The sequence below is a fragment of the Borostomias antarcticus genome, assembly GCF_949987555.1.
Source record: "Borostomias antarcticus genome assembly, chromosome: 18".
Lineage (NCBI taxonomy): Eukaryota > Metazoa > Chordata > Actinopteri > Stomiiformes > Stomiidae > Borostomias > Borostomias antarcticus.
Window position 1 is genome coordinate 9,716,667 of NC_140251.1, and position 16,226 is coordinate 9,732,892.

At 45.4% G+C, this 16,226-nt stretch overlaps 2 protein-coding genes across 2 annotated transcripts; one reads left to right on the top strand and one right to left on the bottom strand.

The window, feature by feature from the left end:
* Positions 1-524: 524 nt before the first annotated feature.
* cpt1b (carnitine palmitoyltransferase 1B (muscle)) lies at positions 525-9,309 on the top strand (the record flags this gene model as incomplete). Its single annotated transcript, XM_084452741.1, has 18 exons — positions 525-665; positions 906-1,045; positions 1,130-1,301; positions 1,536-1,637; positions 1,790-1,927; positions 2,032-2,109; positions 2,253-2,360; positions 4,142-4,226; positions 4,355-4,550; positions 4,637-4,822; positions 5,346-5,451; positions 5,562-5,678; positions 6,207-6,371; positions 6,522-6,656; positions 8,544-8,696; positions 8,820-8,933; positions 9,027-9,119; positions 9,208-9,309. 18 exons carry the CDS (start codon positions 525-527, stop codon positions 9,307-9,309), a joined length of 2,331 nt encoding a protein of 776 aa, XP_084308867.1.
* A 1,445-nt stretch (positions 9,310-10,754) lies between these two features.
* Positions 10,755-15,441, bottom strand: sephs1 (selenophosphate synthetase 1). Its single transcript, XM_084452574.1, has 10 exons — positions 15,432-15,441; positions 14,043-14,205; positions 13,679-13,775; positions 12,844-12,947; positions 12,543-12,650; positions 12,210-12,364; positions 11,913-12,003; positions 11,705-11,804; positions 11,291-11,503; positions 10,755-11,141 (listed from the first exon to the last, which is right to left on the bottom strand). Exons 2-10 carry the CDS (start codon positions 14,136-14,138, stop codon positions 10,927-10,929), a joined length of 1,179 nt encoding a protein of 392 aa, XP_084308700.1. The 5' UTR covers positions 14,139-14,205; positions 15,432-15,441; the 3' UTR covers positions 10,755-10,926.
* Between the last annotated feature and the right edge of the window lie 785 nt (positions 15,442-16,226).

Below are 16,226 nucleotides of genomic sequence, written 5' to 3' on the forward strand. Positions count from 1 at the left end.
TTCCTAATAGTCATTCATTGCCAGTAGCCTATGTCTATCTGTCATAATGCATTATGTTTTGTATGGTGAATTTCACGTGCTCTAGCTCTCTGAGGACAGTGTGTAGACTATATTTTTAAATCCACCATGAGCGCATGCTACACCGGTAGGCTACTCCGCTATATTTGGCGTTTCAACTTTGCCCTACTTGGCCGATCTTCAGTCATATGACATGGAAAAAGAAATTCAAGCTTGACTGGTCAGCCTTCCACATAGTCTACACAGACTTTCTGATCTCCCAAAATTTTAGGCTATTATAATACAATGCCAAGTAATAAATAAATAAAAAGGTTAAACTGCAATGCTAAATAAATAAATAAATTAAATAACACCTGTCTCACTGTCTTTCGAGTAAAGAAAAAAATATTGCTTAGAGCAGCCGTTATTTAACGGCAATCGAACGCAAGAGAAGGGCACGTGAAGTGTGTGTTTTGAGTTGTCCCTCATTGTTTTAGCGGCTTACCTTTCACCTACCGGCTACCGGGATGGCGGAGGCGCATCAGGCGGTGGGCTTCCAGTTCACCGTGACCCCCGACGGCATCGACCTCCATTTGAGTCGCGAAGTCCTTAAACATATTTATCTGTCAGGGGTGACCTCATGGAGAAAACGCGCCATACGGTTCAAGGTAGATTTTCCACATAGGCCTATCCAATTTGGGAGTAACGTTACCCTAACACTGTCTGATTTAACCAATCAATATTGATCAGTCAGTCACCGTCGATTGTGTTAGGTTATGAATGTGGCATGCTCAATGCATCTGTCCTGTCCAAACTCCAGGGTAGGCCTATGACCTGACCTGCGTTAATTAAAGGAGAAGCGTGGTAGACTATTGGAAATCTCAAAGATGTTTTCTCTTGTTTCTTAGAATGGTATTTTAACAGGGGTCTACCCTGCCAGTCCATCCAGTTGGCTGATAGTTGTCATTGCCATAATGAGCACCCTGTACACCCGCATTGACCCCTCGCTTGGGATGATAGACAGCATCAAGAGGACTTTGCCTGTCAGGTCAGAAAGGGTTTCTGTTACTTGTCACTGTTGCACAAAGGGAATTATGGTTGTATGGAATAAGGCTCTGTTGTCTCTTCTCAGTGGCTATATGACTGTGCAGACCCAGACAGTGTTGAGTGCCGTCCTGTTTGCTACGGGTCTATGGCTGTCACTCATCTTCCTTCTGAGGTATACTCTCAAAGTCCTGCTCTCCTACCACGGATGGATCTTCGAGTCTCACGGAAAGATGAGCTGGATCACCAAACTGTGGCTTGTGCGTCTGTCTTTCTTTCCGTCCATCTGTCTTTCATGCTTTTCTTTCTGTTTGTCAGAGTAGCTAACAGTTCTGTTTGTCTATTTAATAATAATAACAATAATAATTATTATTATTTCATTATTTTTATGAAGCACTTTTCATTGGGAGAGCAATCTCAAAGTGTTGAAATACTATGTCTCTATGTCAGTTCTAATAGATGTTTTTATGCGGTGTGTCTCTCTCTTTCTCCAGAGCCTTGTGAAGATGTTCTCGGGACGCAGACCTCTCCTGTACAGCTTTCAGGCCTCTTTACCCAGACAACCTGTGCCCAGCGTAGACAGTACCATCTGCAGGGTGAGAGAACGGGAGAAGGGTGCGGGGGGGGTGGCAGTGTGGGGAAGGATACCATCAATCTGTTACAATGAGGAGATCTCTGCTCAGTTCAACCTCAGGTTAGATATCTAGCTACTGTCCTATGTCCTCACCTCATGTCGCTCCTCTTGCAGTACCTGGAGTCAGTTCGCCCCCTGCTTGATGATGAACAGTACAAACAGATGGAGATCGTGGCCAATGAGTTTAGTAAGGTCCAAGCACCCAAACTCCAGAAATACCTGGTACTCAAGTCCTGGTGGGCAACTAATTATGTAAGTTCCCAAGAGTGTGATCATCCCATGTAATGTGAAATTATGTTTAATGTTGTTAAATCCAAAGAGATGCTGCTTATAAATCATAATGTTACCTTTGACAGGTGAGTGACTGGTGGGAGGAATACATTTACCTGAGAGGCAGGAGTCCCATCATGGTCAACAGTAACTTCTACGCCATGGTAAGAAAGTCCTGCTGTCTGTAACCACTTGCACTTGCTGTATACTGTAAACCGACAATTAACCAATTAATTTACAGAGTAATGTTGTTTCTTGTGTCTGTGTGTGTATGTGTGTGTGTATGGTGTGTGTATGTGTTGTTTAGGACCTCCTGTATGTGACACCCACACACAGACAGGCGGCACGGGCGGGGAATGTGGTTCACGCTATGCTGCAGTACCGACGCAAACTAGAACGTGGAGAACATGCACCGGTAATGAGAATCGCCACCCACCCAACCGTATACAGTATATTGTATGTATTATATAGTATATTACATTGACATTACAGTAATTTAGCTGACTCTTTTATCCAAAGTGACTTAAAATAATTGCATTTAACATAGGGAGTCAGTGTACAGTACTACTACTTACCAGAACTCGCAAGTGCATCTCTCTAAACAAGTGACTAAGAGCATAATCTAGTGCTGAAGGCAAAGTGCAAGAGAAGCAAACTAAACATACAAAGGTGCTTAAGAGGGAGGATCCTGGTAGTACTTCTTGAAGAGGTGAGTTTTGAGCCTGTGGCAAAATATGGGCAGCAACTCTGCTGTCCTGACATCAGTAGTCAGTTCATTTCACCACTGCAGGGCCAGGACAGAGAAGAGCCGTGACTGTCGACCTCAGAGTGACAGGGCAACCAGTCGTTCCGAAGTACAGTAGCAGAGCATAGTGGTCGGAAGGGGCTGTAGGGTTTGACCATGGCCTGGAGGTACAGTAAGAGGAAACTGTTCCTTTCATTGCCCTGTAGGATATTACCTGAGTTTTAAACTGAATGTGGGCTGCTACTGGGAGACAGATTAGAGAATGGAGATGGGAAGTTGTGTGGGAGAACTTGGGGTAGCACCAGGTGAGCAGCAGCTTTCTGGACAAGCTCCAGAGGTTTAATAGCTGACGCCGGGGCCCCAGCAAGGAGGGAGTTGCAGTAGTCCAGGCGGCAAGGGCCTGGATGAGCACCTGTACTGTTTCGTCAGTGAGGAACGGGCGAATCCTCCTGATGTTGTAGATCAGGAATCTGCAAGAGCGTGTAACGGATGTGATATTTGCGGGGAACGACATTTGGTCATCTAGGGTCACACCCATTCCTCACAGTCCGAGTTGGCGTCACCAATGTGTCGTCAATGGTTATGGCCCGGTCACTGTGCGGGCAGCCCTTCCCCGGAAGGAACAGCAGCTCAGTCTTGTCCAGGTTGAGCTTGAGGTGGTGTGTCGCCGTCCACTCTGAGATGTCAGCCAAGCATGCAGCTATGCGTGACTCCACTTGTGTCTCAGAAGGGGGAAATGACAGGACCGTTTGGGTGTCATTGGCATAGCAGTGATAGGAGAAGCCATGTGAGCGAATGACAGAACCCAGAGATATAGTGTAGAGTAAAAAAAGGAGGGGACCGAGGACAGATCCTTGTGGAACCCCCGTAGTCAGACTACGTGGTTCCGACATCAACCCTCTCCATGTCACCTGGTAGGAGCGGCCTGTCAGGATGCAAACAGGGAGCATGTTTCTCCTCAATGGTGGAGAGGGGGATCTTGTGGTCTGCCGTGTCAAATGCTGCTGACAGGTCTAGGAGTATCAGGATGGAGGAGATAGAGTTTGCTCTCATGGCGTGGAGGGACTCTGTCACTGCAAGGAGGGCGGCGGACTGGTGGGTCCAGGAGGTCGTTCTGGTGGAGATATGAAGACAGTTGTTTAAAGATGTTTTCTATAGAAAGGATAGAAGGGAAACCGGTCTGTAGTTTTTGACGTAAGAGGAGTCGAGAGATGGTTTCTTCAGGAGGGGCTTACTCTGGCAGTCTTGAAAGCAGAGGAAATGCATCCTGATACAAGAGATGCATTGATGAGGTGGGTTAGGAAGGGAAGGAGTTCGGGCTCAACAGACTAAAGGAGAGTGGAGGGGACAGGGTCTATCCCCTCTCTCTTCCCTGACACCCTCCACCTCCCCTCCATCAAAAACTCATAAGCAATATACCGTAACTGTCCTTCACTCTGTCTCTGTCCCAGATGAGGGCTCTAGGGATCGTGCCTATGTGTTCCTATCAGATGGAGAGGATGTTCAACACCACACGCATCCCTGGCATAGAGACAGGTAAGAACTACCGTATGTGTGAGACAGATAACTGTGTGTATGTTTGTGTGTGTTTGTGTCCATTCATCACCTCCCCCACGCTTTGCTTTCACCTTAACCCCCCTGTGCCCTACTCCTGCCCTGTCCAGACTTTGTACAGCATCTGAATGACCGGAAGCACTTGGTGGTGTACCACAAGGGCAGGCTCTTCAAGGTATGGCTGTACCACGGAGGACGCCACCTCTGGCCTAGTGAGCTGGAGACACAGTTCCAGAGGATCCTCAGTGATACCACCGAACCCCAGCCAGGGGAGCTCAAACTGGCAGCCCTTACAGCAGGACACAGGTACCCCCCCCCCCACACACACACACACACACACAAACACAAACACAAACACCTTTTTACCCCTGTGCCGTCTGTCCGTCCTTAAGAGTTCCCTGGGCACGTGCACGCCTGAAGTATTTCGCCCAGGGTGTCAACAGAGCCTCGCTGGACGCCATTGAGACGTCAGCCTTCTTCCTGACACTGGATGACGAGGCACATGGCTACGACCCTGAGAAGCCGAGGTCACTGGACCTGTACGCCAAGTCTCTGCTTCACGGGAAGTGCTATGACAGGTAGGACCGCCAGAGACACACTGTGAAGACGTGTCTACAGGACAGTAGTGCCCACCCTCGAGGGGGTTAACGATACATTGAAGCAATAACTCTTGAGAGGGTGTGGTATATGGGCAATATACCACGGGTTGTACTGGGGTAATATGCACCAGGCGCAACCGAGTAGACCAGCACAACCCATGGTATATTGGCTATATACCACAACCCTTGAGTGAGTTATTGCTATTATACAACGGTTACACCATCGGGAAACATTTATGAGATAAATACTAATAATAATATTTCTGTATCTTAATGTTGATTTTAGTGAACTCCGCCAAGAAAGATAGTTCCTAAAACTATCACGTTGCTATGGAGTTTAAAAACTACGAACAATGAGCCCTAGCAGCCAAAACTAATATCGTGGCATATATACAACGGCTCTTAACCAATCAGATTGCGAGGTCAGAACTACTCATTGTATAATGTCCATTCTTTAATGACACATTCATTCTCTCTCTCTCTCTCCCTCTCTCTCTTGTAGGTGGTTTGACAAATCTTTCACCTTGGTTGCGTATAAGAACGGCAAACTGGGTGTGAACGCAGAACACTCCTGGGCTGATGCACCCATCGTAGGACACATGTGGGAGGTACGATTTTACACGATTTCAAGTACAGTAGGCTTTTATATGTTGATTGTCCTTGACAAGGATAATGGAGGATAATGGTTGCGATGTTTTTATCTGTGTGTATACTGTAGTATGTCCTAGCAACAGACTGCTTCCACCTGGGCTACACAGAGGAGGGACACTGCAGGGGCGATGTCAACAAAGGCCTGCCTCCCCCCACCAAACTACAGTGGGACATTCCACAGGAGGTAAAGGCTATGGTTGGTTTTAAATGAACTATTGTGCTGGTATTGGGAACGTCTGCAGGTGAAGAGAGGGGTCTGTCTCTTTGGTATCTCTGTGGTCTCTCTCTAGCATCTCTAACATCTCTGGTCTCTCTAACATCTCTGGTATCTCTAGCACCTCTGGTCTCTCTAACATCTCTGGTATCTCTAGCACCTCTGTTCTCTCTAACATCTCTGGTATCTCTAGCACCTCTGGTCTCTCTAACATCTCTGGTATCTCTAGCACCTCTGTTCTCTCTAACATCTCTGGTATCTCTAGCACCTCTGGTCTCTCTAACATCTCTGGTAACTCTAGCACCTCTGGTCTTTCTAACATCTCTGGTAACTCTAGCACCTCTGGTCTCTCTAACATATCTGGTCTCTCTAACATCTGTGGTCTCTCTAACATCTCTGGTATCTCTAGCACCTCTGGTCTCCCTAACATCCCTGGTATCTCTAGCACCTCTGCTCTCTCTAACATCTCTGGTCTCTCTCTGTTCTCTCCCCCTTCAGTGCCAGGAGATAATTGAGGGCTCCTACATGGTTGCCAAGGAGATCGCCGATGACGTGGACTTTCATGGCTGTTTGTTTGATGAGTTCGGGAAAGGCCTGATTAAGAAATGCAGGACCAGTCCTGACGCCTTCATCCAGTTAGCTCTGCAGCTGGCACAGTTCAGGGTAACTCAGACATGAACCATTCCATTTCATAGGTACTGGCCAGACCAGTGTCTCTGTATTAAACAACATTGTTATATTCTGCCACATACTAACACCACTGTTACAACATTGTTACAACATGTGTTATGTGCGTCTGTGCCTGCGCTACAGGATAAGGGGAAGTTCTGTCTGACGTACGAGTCCTCGATGACACGGATGTTTCGAGAGGGTCGAACAGAGACAGTACGCTCCTGCACCTTGGAGTCCACAGCTTTCGTCAGAGCAATGGACGACAAGAGTGCCACGGTGAGCAGCAAATACACACACACACACACACACACACACACAAATACATGTGTAAACATATTACACATTTAAGTCCAGTTCATAAGCTTAATAATAGTTCACCTTGGAGAAGAGGCATGATAATAGACATAGGCTACTTATAGAATCTTTGGCACTTATCAATACCAGCTATGGGGGCCATTCTTTTCCTTTTGGAAGCCTGAAGCAGATGCAGCATTTTTTAGTTGGGTGAAGTGTAATTCAATCGAGAAAATGTGAAAGTTGTAGTTCTAAGAGATGTAATAGGATAGATAGATAGATAGATAGATAGATAGATAGATAGATAGATAGATAGATAGATAGATATAACATACACACAACATACACACACGCACACACACACACACACACACACACACACACACACACACACACACACACACATCCATAACATTCAGGAACACACAGGAACACCCAGGCACTGTTACCAAGGCGCCTGATGGCTGCTGACACAAAGGAGTGCCTGAACCGTTCTGTATTGCACTTAGACCGTGTCCTAACTGCTTGCGACGCGAGCAACAGAACGCGACATTGCATGCTTGCTGTCCTAACTGAAACCGTTAAATTTCCTGTTCTGTTACGTCATTTGTCTATATTCCCAACTGAAGACAGTTAAAGAACGAACGCCTGTCAACGTGAGCGGCAGGAGGAAAATAGGAACAGGGCGAGCGTCAAAAGAGCAGTTAAAACGTCGCTCTGCGTCGCTCGCGTACAGTTAGGACATAACAATAGAAAACAAAGCAATGGAACGCATTTTGTTACTGACGCTCGCGTTAGGACACGGTGTTAGGTGGGATGAGCCTGTGGCTGAAGGTGCTCCCCATCTGCCACAGCTCGTCATGGAGGGGATGAGGGGGGTTGTCCAGGATGGACTTCAGTTTGTCCCTCATCCTCTCCACCACAGCCTCCAGGCTGTGCAGTTGTTGCCCTACGACTGAGCTGGCCTTCCTCACCAGCGTGGTTTAGAATATTGAGGTAAAAATCAATATTCTACAATGAAATTGATTGAGGATTTGGGGAAATGTAACGCTCTGTAGTTTATAAAGTATACAGAAGCACCAAAGATTGATTTTGTTCAGTGTGAAATATTCTACAAGTATGTCAATACATTCAAGTATGTATGTATTTACATGGCTCTACTTTACTCACCATAGTCCATCCACTGGACTATTAAGCATCTGTATGTGAGCTTATGATCAGACTTTGAGCATTGCATTACAACATTTAGACATAACAAGAGTGGATGGTCATTAGACTGCCTTCTCTTTGGTGGAGACTAAGGTCTCTAATTTGCTGGGGGGGGGGGGGAATGCTGAAACAAAACAAAAATACCATAATAGTAATACTATTACTAATTATTAATTATTATTAATAATTCTAGAAATACCCATGTTTACAATAGCTTTACTTCAGTTATCAGCACCTCTCCAGAGAAATCACCAAACATGTTTTAAGGGATCTACAGTAATATACTGTAGGCTTTCAAAAGTCATTATTTTGGTAAACGATATTCTGATTTGACCAATTTTCGGACTTAAGTGACTCGCTGCTGCTTCCAGTAAGCATGAGGTCATACTGCCCTTGGAACTGGGTGACCAGATTGTTTTATCTGTTTTGATAGCCTGTACTGACCCTATCACCATACTACCTCACTATAATGTCCTTGGACCTCACAGAGGAGGTGGGCTTCCCATCTGGTGAAAGCCTCCCCTTCTAACAGGCCACTGTAGCTTCAGCTAGGTGGCTTGTCAAAGCAGAGGAGTGTCACTTCTGCAATCTGGTTGATTGGTTGAGTTGCTGTATGCAGGTTTTCCCTGAATAGGGCCTATTGTGTGTGTGTGGTAACAGAGTGCCCAGAAGCTGAACCTGTTCCAGAATGCAGCAGAGAAGCACCAGAACATGTACCGTCTGGCTATGACGGGATCGGGTATCGACCGGCACCTCTTTTGTCTCTACATCATGTCCAAATACCTGGGCATCGACTCACCATTCCTCAAACAGGTCAGTTAGGCCCTTTGTGTGTGTGTGTGTGAGAGTGAGTAAGTCAGTGGGTGAGGGCACAGGGCAGTGATATGTTACATTAGTGAGACTTAATACTAGAGTAAAACACTGCTTTCTCTCTAGGTTCTGTCAGATTCCTGGAGGTTGTCCACGAGTCAGACTCCCCAGCAGCAGCTCAACCTGGTTGATATTAACAAGTTCCCCAAATATGTGGGCGCAGGGGGGGGGTTCGGCCCCGTGAGTTACTCACCCGCAATCACATGCACCAACAGTGCTTAAATACACCCATCTCTGGGATAGGATGACATCAGTGCTCTCCTATGCCCCCAGGTGGCAGATGATGGCTATGGCGTGTCTTATATCATTGTGGGAGAGAACCTCATCACGTTCCACATCTCCAGCAAGTTCTCCAGCCCCGAGACGGTGAGAACCCCAACAGACAGATACAGCTGCCTCCACATTACTATGTTTCTTTATGCTTTATTCTTTCTGTGTCCCTCTTTCCCTTCAGGACTCAAGTCGGTTCGGACAGAACATCAGGCAGGCTATGCTGGACATCCGAGGGCTTTTCAACCAAAATGACAAGAAAGAAAGAAAGGAGAAGGCAATGTAGAGTACTGCAGGACAGTCCGAACAGTAGGCAGGGAACTCCCTCCTGATAAGCCTCTTTGGCATGTTTTATGCCTCATCACTTGAGAACAGTGCCAATAGGAACATGGTTCCGCTCTGCGTGACAGTTCAGGACTAGGTTTGCTTTTCATTTCATGGGTGACAGTGGGCACTGTTGAACCATTGTGTGTAGCGGTTGTTCTAAAGGTCACTCGACTATATGAATGTAGTCCAGAATAGGTCATACAGCTACTGTGTGTAGACTTTGGTCATATTTGTTTTCTGTAATATGTGCAGATGTACACTTGTAAATAACTAATTTATCTATTTTGAGTACTGTGCTTTATGGTGCTTGCATTTACCATTATTGTTCATAATAACCTCATGACATCATCTAGGAACACAAGAACTCGATCACTTTTTCTGACAACTTCTGGCCAGCTGAGCAATTGCTGGTCCCTTCAATAAGACAGTACAGTAAGTAAATAAGGAGATACCACCAGACAAGCTTCATTGTAAGAGAGAATCCAGTTTTATTTATGTTCAGGAAGAAAGTGAAGCCGTCCCACCCCTCTATGGTACTCAGACTATTTAAAAAGGCATTACATCTGGTGAATGACCATTGGAAATGGCTTTAGACCTTCCATCCAAGATGATGAATATCGAGAGTAAATAGCAGTGAGCAGTCTACGAAACTGTCTGGGGGATAAAACAACTTTGTGGAACCTAAATGTATATAAAAAGAATCTATAGAGAGCTGAGGAACCACTGTATTACACAAGAGACAAACAGGTGACCAGGGGCTCTGCCTCCTCCCCCCTCTCTCTCAGGAGGCTCAGCGTAAGGTGATCATGTAGCACTACGAGCTCAAACAAAGATAAGTGCTTCCTACCACACTATTAACACGAGAAGTTGGAAAGATGCAAATCGACTCTTCAGAAGAATCAGTGTCTACTGTGTGAGGTCTATTTAATTGATTTATTTGGGGGAAAATACAAAAATTGAAAGTAAAAAAGCAACCCATTTCTGTTCTTACTTCTCCTCCAAGCTCCTTTTTCATCAATCATTCAAGGCATCAGTTACAGCAATGAGCTAAAACTAGTCAACTGTACAAATAGTCAACGGACAACAAATATGCTATCACACCAGTCATCAGTTACATGTTCTTAATGAGCACCTTAAAAAAAAAAAAGTCCAAGAGGCAATAAACCACAGACTCCCTTAGATTCAAAATGAATCAACAGTATCGGATAATCATCTCCATCATCATATTCTCAAACCCGAAGCTGCCTGCCAATCAAGTGCATCTTCAGTTAACGTAAGAGAATGCAAAAGACACAAAAGGCAAATGGATTCTCACTGTTGTTCTTTTGTACTGAATGTTGTATCATCTGTGTAGTGAGTCCACTGTGATATCCTGCCCCTAAGGCCACTATCTGAGGCAAGTCTATGTACACAACAACCCAGTAGTTTCGGTATATGTACGTGTATGTATTTACACACTGGATGGTGACTAGAATATATGGCTAAAAAAACTCAACTGAGCTCTGAGGTTCTGTTTTGAGTTACAGTGTGTGTGTGTGTGTGAGTGTGGGGGGGGGGGGGCGGGGGGGGGGGGGGGTTAGGAGGTTGCACCAGGGGTTGGGTTGACATTCTGAGTGGAGGATTGGGGGGCCACCTCTATGATTCTTGGTTTGTCAATGATGCGGGCAGTGCGGTTTCCTTTCTCCACAATGCCGATGATCCATGCTTGGTGGCCCTCGCCGTATTTGGGTGACTTGATCTCAGCACAGAAACGGGCAGCCTGTTCCCGAGGCAGACAGATCAACAGACCACCTGCGGACAGACAGAGAGGAAAAGAGCACGCAGTGTCAGTATGTGTATGGGTGCGAGGGAATGGTGCGTGCAGCGTAGAGTGTGAGGATGAGAGGGGAGTACTGTATGTGTGTGAATGACAGAACGGACAGAAGGACTGGCAGACACACCTGATGTTTCTGGGCAGGTGCCGTGCATGAGTCCAAACATGTTCCCGCAGGCCTTGGACACGGCCGCCATCTTGGCAAGCACAGGCAGATTGTGGATTACAAACGACACCTCGCTCCGCTGTTGCCGCGCCAAGGTCTGGGCGTGTCCCAGGATTCCAAACCCTGTGATGTCAGTGGCCGCGTGGGCATTAAATGTGTGCATCAGACCGGCAGCTAAAGGAGAAGAAAGGGGGAAGGAGAGAGGTCTCAATTAAGATGTTTTTTTCCGTTCACTTTCATAGTATTTTATAGTAGTGATACTTTCTGACAGTGACCAATAAGACTTTGATCTCCCAGCAAGACCTTAATTCTAGGAGCACGGTGTGTGTGTGTGTGTGTGTGCATGTGTGTGTGTGAATGCGGGTGTGTGTGTACCTGTTCTGTTGAGCCTGGCCATGTTCATCATAGCCTCCTGATAGGCCAGCTCCACATCCTCCTGAGTCACCACCAGTTTGATCTTATTCCACTTTTCAGGCTAAGAGACAGGACACACACACATACAGACAGAAGAGTTAGACAGGGGGACCTACATGTTCACATGGGATTAATGCCACAAGGGCCATTGAGACCCAGTCAGCCTTACAATGTCCAGCCACTGGTGCACTGCCACAGCCACCTGCGTCCCCAGAGGTTTGGTCAGTACCAACACATCCCCCGGCACTGCGTTGTCTGGCCTGGAACACACAGGGGTCACGCAGAGGTCACATCGTCATCACTACCATCATTACAGAGAAAGAGAGAATGAAAAGAAGAGATAAAAGAAAAGGTATTGTAAAAGAAAAAGAGGAAAGTAAAAGAAAAAGAGGGAAGAGAGATATGAAGAGTGGAGGAATCCAGGGAGGGGGAGAATCGAGCGAGGCCAAGAGGGAAGGGTTCTTACATGATAAACTCGTTGGGCTGGCACACGGTGGTGGCCACTCCCCCCATGACCACCCAAGGGTTGAGTACTGTCTGTCCGCCCGTTACCGATGTGCCTGCCTCCTCTGACGCGTCTTTGAACCCCTGGATGATCAACGGCATGACTTTGTCCCTCTCCTGTCATCGATATAAAGAACAGAGAATGGGGACAGAGGGTGGAGAGAGGGTATAGGGGCGATCAATCAAAAAAGGACACCACACACAAAGTCCTAGCCCTACTGTGTATGTGAGTGAATGATGGACTGCTGCTATATTCTTAACAGGCCTGTGCAAGTTTGCTCTCAAGTTCCTTTACCTTCTCTGACATTTTGTTGCTGACTCCCAGCAGCATCAACATGTTGTCACATTCTGTCACTCCCATGGCGTACAGGTCACTCAGAACATTGGCACATGCAATTCGGCCCTAGAGGAAAACAGAGGACAAATTGCTATTGATATAATCCACGTACAGTCCACTGAAGCTGTGTAAGGTCATTAAACGGAAATCTGACAAAAATTACAAATTTGAAGACATATTTGTGAGTGTGGATCCTTCTACTTTGACCTATTGGTGTAAACACAGGAATGCACAGGGACTAGAAAGGAGAGACACACACCATCATGTAAGGGTCGTCCACTATAGGGTAGATGTAGTCTGTCGTCTGTACCAGCGAAAGGCCTCCATGCCTCAGGGGAATCACACAGGTGTCCATACCAATGCCTGCAGACAAAATAGAGAACTTAGATTGACACTTTGACACCCATTCACAAGCAACCCATAACGTGGTGTGTGTGATCTCCCGCCTGGACTACTGCAACTCCCTCCTTGCTTTGGCCCTGGCGTCAGCCATTAAACCTCTGGAGCTTGTACAGAAAGCTCCCACTCACCTGGTGTTCGACCACCCCAGGTTCTCCCACACAATGCCCCTTCTGCGTTCTCTACACTGGCTCCCTGTAGCAGCCCACATCCAGTTTAAAACTCTGGTACTAGCCTACAGGGCAATGAAAGGAACAGCTCCCTCCTACCTCCAGGCCATGGTCAAGCCCTACACCGTCTCCCGACCACTACGCTCTGCTACCTCCGGGCGACTGGTTGCCTCGTCACTCCAAGGCCCCTGCGGTTGATCGATATGGTCAGGGATCTTTTCTGTCCTGGCCCCGCAGTGGTGAAATGAACTGCCCACCGACGTGAGGAAACTACCCGGATCCTCCCTCTTAAGCACCTATTATATTTTTTGTTTGCTACTCTTGCACTTTGGTTTTAGCACTAGATTATGCTCTTACTCACTTGTTTAGAAATTAAATGCACTTGTGAGTTCTGGTGAGTAGTAGTACACTGACTTCCTACAGTAAATGCAATTATTTTAAGTCACTGGATAAAATTATCTGCTAAATGACTGTTATGTAATGTGTGTGTGGATGCATGTGTGTGTATTGGATGGTTCCACACACCGAGTCTGGGCATAACTGCCCCAAGAAACTGTTCATCCTCCTGGTAGTGGTTTTCTTGTAGGGTTTCAAGAAGTTTCTGCAGTACTTCCTGGGGCACCTTTACGGTAACAATGATAAAATAAAATAAAAACACGCCTCATCTTGGAATGTTGACATTCTATAGGTTCCCATCATTAACTACAATCAATAGTACAGTATAATCGAGATACAGTGTATGGAGGTGTATCGTATACAGCCACTTCTTTTTCCTTGAACACAGCATACCCACTGGCACTCAGAGTTGACCTACTTCTTAAATAAGACTGTACCCACAAAGCAGTGTAATGAATAATTATGTCTGTGTGTACTTTAAGCCTTGACCCACCTTGCAGCCTGTACCCTTGAGCTCAGCAAAGCGTGTGAGCCTGAAGTTCTTGTCCAGCTCATAACTCTCTGGGTTAAACGACTCCCTAACAGACATGACTGGAGCAACGTAGGCCTTGACCACTGATCAGACCTCTTCTCCAGGGGACACAACAGTCAACAATCTGGACACACAAGAAAAAAAACAGATGGGGGGGGGGGGCAAATGAGAAGGTTAAAATAGAGGATATTCATTATTGCCATGTCCTTCATACAAATACAATGGAGAGAAACAGCTTGGGTTCTGGTTCCTCAGCCTTGCATCAACAACAGAATAATAATTTACAAGATGATAGTAATAATTAAAATAAAAAAGTGGCTCAAGATGCAAATGGAGTGTACTGAAATGTGATGTTAAAATGTATTATCCCCGTGATTAAATATATTATCCCCGTGATTAATATTGACTAAAACCGTGATAGTGGTTGTATGTATGGTCCTTATCCCAGCACCACTGTTGCAGCCGTTGTGTCACACACAAATTTCATGACTGTACTTAGCTAGCTAAACCAGTCGTAATGGCATAAACATAGAACTAATCTAGCTATATGGCAACGGGCCTAGCAAACAACGCTTTTCAGTTAAATGAAATGGAGGCTGTTGTTCGGGTAATCAGTAGTGCAGCAGAATCAAAGCTTTTGTAAGGGGGCGTTGGACACGCGTGCACACCATGATGCGCACCATCAAACAGAACCATGAAATGTGTTCACTTAGCACACGCCCGCCTAGGAAGCCACGTTTAACAGCACGGGTCCTTCTAATGTACAAGTCGTTAGACATGATTCCAATACTTTGATGACATTGCAACGCTGTAATAATCGTGGTGTTACAGTACTGCAGAAAACTAGCAAGCAGCTAGTTAGCTACATGCCTGTAAAGCTGGCTCCCGTAGCTAGTTAACATTAGCTAACGTTAGCTCTAGATTGCAAATGCAAGCATATCATCAGTGAATCAATGAGTACTACGGGAAATTCGTGGTTTCGGTGTTAGTTTGAGTTATACACCCCAAGCCAATACCGACGTTTATGATGCTGGGGGGGTTCATGACCTGATTGCACAACGTTTCTATCATTTTATGTACAGAAATAACTGTTAGCTAGAAGAGCAGAGCACAAAAATGTCGGCGGCGGAAAAAATTAACCCTTTAGGGTCCTACGCCATGCGAGCTATGCAACCACAGACTTTGTATCAATAAAGTGGTCTTACTGCTGCAATTTACAAAAAGTTTACTATCATATGCATTCCTAGACGTATTAAAAGCAACCCTCGTTGCAGTTAAAGGACTAAAGCAGAGTTATATTCGTATAACATTTCCCCTTTAATTGCTCTCACCAGTTTATCCTTAACTTACCAGCTTTGCGTTAGCGGAGCAGCCCGGTAGAAGAGCGGGACAGTACCAGGATGCATTGGGAGTTAATCGGGCAGCCCTAAAGAATGCCTGACAAATAATACAATCATTTTTGTTTTTTGTTTCACCCTGAAATACATTGCATTTAAGATATTTTTGCGTTTGAATTAGATAGAAGGGAATACTTGCGCCTTATTTTACTATAACTTGAAAAAAATAGAAAGGGAATGGGAAACAATAGGAAAAAATATGAGATCGCAAAGGGTCCTTCGCAAGCAGCCGAGTGCCTTTATCCTCCCCTTTAAAGAACTATGAAGTCTGGCAATAAAAAGTCAACAATGGAGTGTACCTTTAATTTTGTGGTTTCCCTCCAAGCAGGAATCAAGTGTTTAAAGCTGTTTTTAAGCACACACACACACACACACACACCTATATATATATATATATATATATATATATATATATATACACACACACACACACACACACACCATTTCATAATAGGCTGTGTATCTAGAGCTTGTAGTCTGCATGTTATAAACTTTTTGATGTACATTTTCCAAATCAATGACAGAACTGCTCACAGCTGCATTCTTTAATGAAATTAGTGTTTGTGTTGTGTGTTGAATGTGTTTGTGTAGGTACTGTAGCAGGGATGGGACCCTACATTTTCAGTTCCAATTATTAGTTTGATAGTGTCTGTATTAATTTATTTTGCATGACATTATCTTGTATTAATTCTAAATGTGGAACAATTATCTCAAGCACAATACAGAATTGTCATAGGATAGATTTATT

Excerpts from the sequence above, each read along its gene's own strand:
- sephs1 (XM_084452574.1), bottom strand. The coding sequence starts at position 14,138 with ATGTCTGTTAGGGAGTCGTTTAACCCAGAGAGTTATGAGCTGGACAAG. Across the intron at positions 12,365-12,542 it reads GCAACAAAATGTCAGAGAAG|GAGAGGGACAAAGTCATGCC; the intron begins GTAAAGGAACTT and ends TATCGATGACAG. Across the intron at positions 12,004-12,209 it reads CAGCCCAACGAGTTTATCAT|GCCAGACAACGCAGTGCCGG; the intron begins GTAAGAACCCTT and ends TGTGTGTTCCAG.